This window comes from Hyposmocoma kahamanoa, unplaced genomic scaffold, assembly GCF_003589595.1.
Source record: "Hyposmocoma kahamanoa isolate Upper Pololo Valley unplaced genomic scaffold, ASM358959v1 78, whole genome shotgun sequence".
Taxonomy (NCBI): domain Eukaryota; kingdom Metazoa; phylum Arthropoda; class Insecta; order Lepidoptera; family Cosmopterigidae; genus Hyposmocoma; species Hyposmocoma kahamanoa.
Genome location: NW_020653945.1, coordinates 4,293,352 through 4,299,351, shown reverse-complemented (window position 1 = coordinate 4,299,351; position 6,000 = coordinate 4,293,352). Strand labels below are relative to the sequence as shown.

At 34.4% G+C, this 6,000-nt stretch overlaps 1 protein-coding gene across 1 annotated transcript in view; it reads right to left on the bottom strand.

Moving 5' to 3' along the window:
• Window positions 1-1,233: 1,233 nt before the first annotated feature.
• LOC113233435 overlaps window positions 1,234-6,000 on the bottom strand; it is a 269,815-nt gene continuing 265,048 nt past the window's right edge. The window contains exons 3-4 of the mRNA XM_026468570.1: window positions 3,182-3,292; window positions 1,234-3,024 (exon numbers count right to left, since the gene is read on the bottom strand). Coding sequence (XP_026324355.1) covers window positions 1,944-3,024; window positions 3,182-3,292 — 1,192 coding nt within the window. The 3' untranslated portion in view covers window positions 1,234-1,943. The remainder of the gene's footprint in view (window positions 3,025-3,181; window positions 3,293-6,000) is intronic.

Sequence of the window (6,000 nt, the reverse complement as noted above, 5' to 3'; positions counted from 1 at the left end):
TTTACTATCAATATCAGTGTTTTCACTATTGTAGAATAATTATGAACATAGATTAGACAGGTCACTACTTAAAACATTTACGCCAATTCTACACAAACATATTTCCGTTTTCTCGTTATATCGATCTAATGGTATTTAAATATGGTAAAATTTTAATTAAATACACGATTACTGATAATTTTAATCTAATATTGCATTTCTTTAAATTTAAATCAAATGTTACATTTCTTTAAATTTAAATCAATTATGAAATTGTTTAACTTGAAGCAAATTTTGCATTCTTTTAAATTTAAATTACGTTTCTTTTTATTTATATATTATTATAAATGTTGTATTTTTATAAATTAAAGCAAATGATGCATTATTTTAAATTTAAATTAAATGTTTCATTCATCAAATTTAAATCGATAGCATTTCTTTAATTTTACATGAACACATAATAATGGATGGAGGAATGGAGTGGATTGATGATGATTTAGAGTTGAAAATTATCAAATTTTCCATTACGAATCATCTTCATCTTCTTTCTTATCTTCTTTGTCTAGACACTTACTTAGAATTAAAATTTTACCACAAATTATACCGAGAAATATACTTTACATTTTGCGGAATGTCTTATTACAACATTTTGCGAAAAATATTTAAATATTTATCAATTGGCACTGGGAAGTACAATAAATATTAATTTTTAATTTTTCACACGTATTTATTAACTATTTTAAACATGTAACTATTCTAATATTAACTATAAAATGCCAAATAAGGAAAAGGGTGAATAATTTTAAAAAATCACAGTATTTTTTTTTCAATTCCAAAGAAGCATATTAATTTTTTCCTAAGACTAAAATTTAAAAGAAATACTTAAAATCAGTCGTGCACACAGAAGAATTAATCCAATTCGAAAGTTTTTGTCATAGTTTCCTTTTTGATCTTATAATATTTCAGATGACATTAAAATTCACACTATATAAGCAGTTATATTTTAGAACAGGCTATATTCATATTTATTTATGACGCGGTGTTAAATACCGAAAACAATAATTCGACAAACTAAATAATAATTTGTTACTGATGATGATATTTTAAATCCAGCAATAGACATTTTGCCTATCAATGATTTTATTACTTCATATTTGTAGATAGTTCAATTATAGTTCAATTATACTGGAAAAGAATTTTGTATAAATATTTTTTTTTAGTTCTTTATTTATTTAGGGACTTTGACGTTACTGGTCACGTCAGCCCCGTTAGAAAAACAATAGTTCTAGAAAACACTTAATAAAATCCAGACAGATAAATCAAAATACTACCTAACCAAACATGTATACAAATTCCCCGCGAAAAACCGAAAGACGTTTTTTTATTATCTGTCTCTTGCAAACGTGAATAGATAACCAAAATTTTATTTTAATATTAAAAGATAACGAAATGATTTTAATATAAAAGTTAATATTTCCGGAGTTTTAGTAAATTACTGAAATTACTAACGTTCATAGAAAAATTCAGCAACAGTCAAGTAGCCTCATAGAATTTTCCAATCTCATTTTGAATTAAACTGAAGAAATCAAAAAGGAAGCTAAAAAAACAAACAATGAAATTACTCCTACCAATCTTACAATTATTAACTTGCACAAATCGTAACAATATATAGAAATAACTATTTACAATAGATCAGTATCAAGAATAGATAACTACACATTTGCCTCCATCAATATAAAGCTGTTAATTTGACTACCTAATTTTAAAAAGGTACGTTAACTTGCGTGTGATTGCATTAGAATTTGTGATGTTATTCGAAAAAATTGAAAGTAATATACGTTAAAAGTGGAATTTGAAAGTACTACACACTCAAGTAATTAAGATTCATATTTGACTCGATCCATCTCAAAACTTCCAGAGCATTTCACACGTGAACTTAATTAAAGGAACTTCAATAAAGTTGTTCAGGCATAACTCTGCGCGTGTTCGAGCGGTATATTTGACAATTTATTGCCCTTCTCCACCCAATTCTTTAATCTTCCCCGCAGTTCCTCCAAACTTTTCGACTTCGCCTTATTTATTCTCTTATACTTCACATCCTTAGGTTTAGTCACGTTCCTGTGATTTGACATCACCCTATTGTATGTCACGACGTGATTCGACCTAGGCTCCTGTTCAGCTTCGTCGCTGTCAGGGTTAGAAGTGGCTTCTTCGTCAGAATCGTTGGCGGGAGTCATTCTTTTTGGCACATAACTATATGACCACACATTTTTAGTGGCTTTAGGTTTGAGATCTTTTTCTCCATCTATGCTTTTAACTTCAGCTGTCAACACCACGCTCCTCATCCTGAAGTTATCCCGTCGACTCTGCGCGTGGATACTGGTTTCTTTGAATTTTTCTTCATCAGTTTTATTGGCGTCCTTGAAATCCTTCTCAGTGCTACTTTGAGCACTTAATCCTTTTGTAGAATCACCATCAGCTTCCTCTTCAACGCTGTAAACAGTTTCCAATATCTCTGGTCGTCGCAGAAAACCGTTAGGCCGCCTAACAACGTTATATTTTAAATTAGGGTCTATAGCATCTGAAATGGATCTAACTATAGTCACACTGTCAGGGTTCGCTGACCTGAATCTAGGTATATGTGGGAGGTTACTGCAATCTGAATCCACATCTTCCATTATCACAGCTGAGTCAGAGTCATTCAGAGAATCGAAGTCTCCAGTGATGTGTGTGTCTTGAAGCATATCTCTGAAATCTGGTATGGTTTGAGAAGTGTCTATGCCGTTGTCGAGTAACTTGGCTTGCAGGGACTCTATAACCTTCTGCTGTTTCATGATGATAGTTTCCCTAAGGGCAAGCATGTTGGTGATTTCTTTCTGCTTGCGTACGAGTCTTGACTCGAAGAGCAAAAGCTGGCTGGAGAGTGACTTCAGTTGCTCAGCTTTTTCCCGTTGTAGACGGGACACGAGCTCTTCTTGGGTGCGGTGAGCGCGTCGCCATGTCAACAGTTGATGCGCTTGCGCTCGGTACTTCATACGGAGGTCTCTGTAATAACAAACAAAGAAATTCTAACAAATATAATGAACTACACACTGTCGGTTTTTACATCTTAGGTGACAAAAATCGTGGATACGTAATTTCAGTTGTATTAACAAACGTAAACTTATATTAAGAGGAGATTGTGTAACGAGCACGAAAGTACCTTATAGTCCTCCTAGCTTCATCTAAGGTGTGGGCTTCAAGAGGGTCGGTGAGGGATGCCGCCAACGAGACATCCGGCTCTGTCGGACTATTCAGAGCCGACTCGCTTCGGCTGTGGACAAAGAAACATAAAAATCATTAGAAACCACAATTCAATGAACAAGAGTCACATTTTGTAACTTATGTAATAATTTTTGTAAAAGTGGTTACACTATCATTAATGACCTTGAGCTTAAGTAGATTACTAAGAAATGACAGACATTGCAATCAGTTATTATCAACTCTGATCATACTTGTGTTTATAACTAGTTTTTTTCCTCAAAGACGATGAAAAAGTATATTCTTGTGAAATGAAAACACCATTCTGTTCATGAAACATAATAGAAGATAGAAGGAAATATGGACCTTCATAAATCAGATCTGTTACAGCAAATTCCGGTATCACTTCAAGTACAAACGTTTCGGAAACGAAATTCATTTCCCATCTCAATTCCATTTTGCAATAAAGCTTGATGAAAGTCGAAGTAGCACAGCGATGGATCAATCAGCAAATGCATTCCCCAATTTGGTTATTGGGAATTTGCGGATTCGTGGTAGGGCAGATGTTACTGGATTTCTATCCTGTTATTGGAACATCGAATTATAATTAACTCAACCCGCAATGTTTTAGGGCAGGCGATTTATATGTTCACTGTCAATCTTTTTGTATTTTGTTTTGTTTTTTACACACAGGCTCATATTTCGTGCCACCTAATCGAACACTGCCTCCTGAGACATACTCTTATCTAGTTATGAGCCATAGCCTTTTAGAACTACATTTTCAATCTTTTGCTTGCTCTGTAACTGTTAAGGCTTAGGTGTTTTTGAAACGCCTTGTCGGCAAGTGTTATATCAATTTGTATCATTAATCAACGAAGCGATCCACAAAATATTTGAGGTGAGATTTAAATGAAAAGTTTCCCATTCAATTAATACAAGTGCCCGGTGAAAATTAACCTTGGACCATTTTAATAAATTACGTTTTATTTTAGTATCGGATAAAAGAGCTGAAATGGAGTTTGGCAAGACATATAGTCGTAGTAATGGAAGGTGGAGTAAAACGACAACCCAATGTTGGACATGAAGCGGTCCTCGAAATCCGGTGGTGAAACTTGGTCTTTTTCGGGGGAGAAACAACATGACATATTTAGTAGGTCACTGACTTGCGTATTGAAGGAAATGTCGTTTCATAAGATTTTTTAATATTGCAATTGATTTAGCTAAGTAGATCATCGCAACTACCTCGGTACATAAGTTTAATATAGATATGACAATAGAAACGTGGGAGCTCCTATAGTGGACACAACCTACGAGAGGTCTATATTCAGCAGTAGGTGTAGTTGGGCTGTGGATGATGATGATGAGATTTCGATTGACTTGGGTCCAAATCATGGATTGATTAATGTATAGATAAATGGTCTTTAATAATGGGTCATTGTTAGTGTCAGATTATACAAAAATCACAACTGCCTGTAGTTTGCTGTAAACTTGTCTTACCATTGCAGTTAACTACCATTACGTGTCGTTTTTCCCTTGACTATATATCTACGGTCTAGCATTTCACACCGCGAATTCGCTTCTCGCTCACGTCAATTTCGTTCTATTCATGAGTTATATATTCATATATGTAGACACGTTATAGTTAATGGAAACCGTTCCCTTTTGAAACTTGAATAAGATGTAGTCGTCACGATTAAAAAGTCAGATACGGCAGTCAGTGAAGAACGGGGCGATATTAGGTAGTTCAATGAGCGCATGGCATAATTAATGCATGCAAAGTGTTTTTTTACGTGCCAAGTTAACTGTAACTGTAAGTTTAGATTCAAACTATGATATAAGTCCAGGCAGTCGTTACAACAACGAATTGATACCTAAGTTTCCCTCATATAATCAATATTTTTTAGGATATGACACTTTGCAGTTAACACCTTGACTGCGCCACCGGATGAAATAATCAGAATTCGGTCGAAATGGTAGTCACCATTTCGACCATTGCCAGTCCAGTCGCCATTTGAGGGAAAATATAACACCGCGATGCTGAATTTGAATAAACTGGGTCATTGCCATCGCGGATTTTTAGGAAAATATATGCAAAGTTGCTCAGAGAAGTCTACTGCATAAAACTGGTTTGACACATGCATAATTATGGGTGCAAATAATTAATTAACAAAACAAGTACTACTAAAACAATAAAGTCTATTTATGTATACCTTGACCTCAAGTAAAGACAAGGCGATCGAGGCAACAACCTTAATATGGGTCTATCAGACCCTGGATGGCCTAGTCTGGACTGGTTTCATTATTATAATGGTTTCTAAGATTGATATTACTTCATGTTGCTGCCACAGACTGTTAGAGATGCCAGTAGTCTATAAAATGTTAATTTTATTTTGTTCCCACGAATTTACCACGTAACTAATTAAGTGTTTATTATTACATAATTTTACTGTAACTAGATGGATTGGATGGACTATATTATTGACTTTTGTGTCACAATTAATGCGACTAGCAAGAGAGCTGGTTTCGCAGTCAAGTACCTAGATAAAGTGTGATTCATTCAATTCGGCTGGACTCGTGGCTGATAACTGCCAGCGGACCATATGAATCTTTTCATGCGCTTGTTGCAGATCTTTGTTTTTGGTTTTTAACGTCTTTTTCGCCGTAGCGCCATCTGTGAAAATTTTATGAAAGTTTTTCCTTCAGTGCCTTACTTTTACCGCTACCAGCGGCTGACTACAGATGTCGCTTAACATAGTGATATCCAATAAACTTAATATCAAA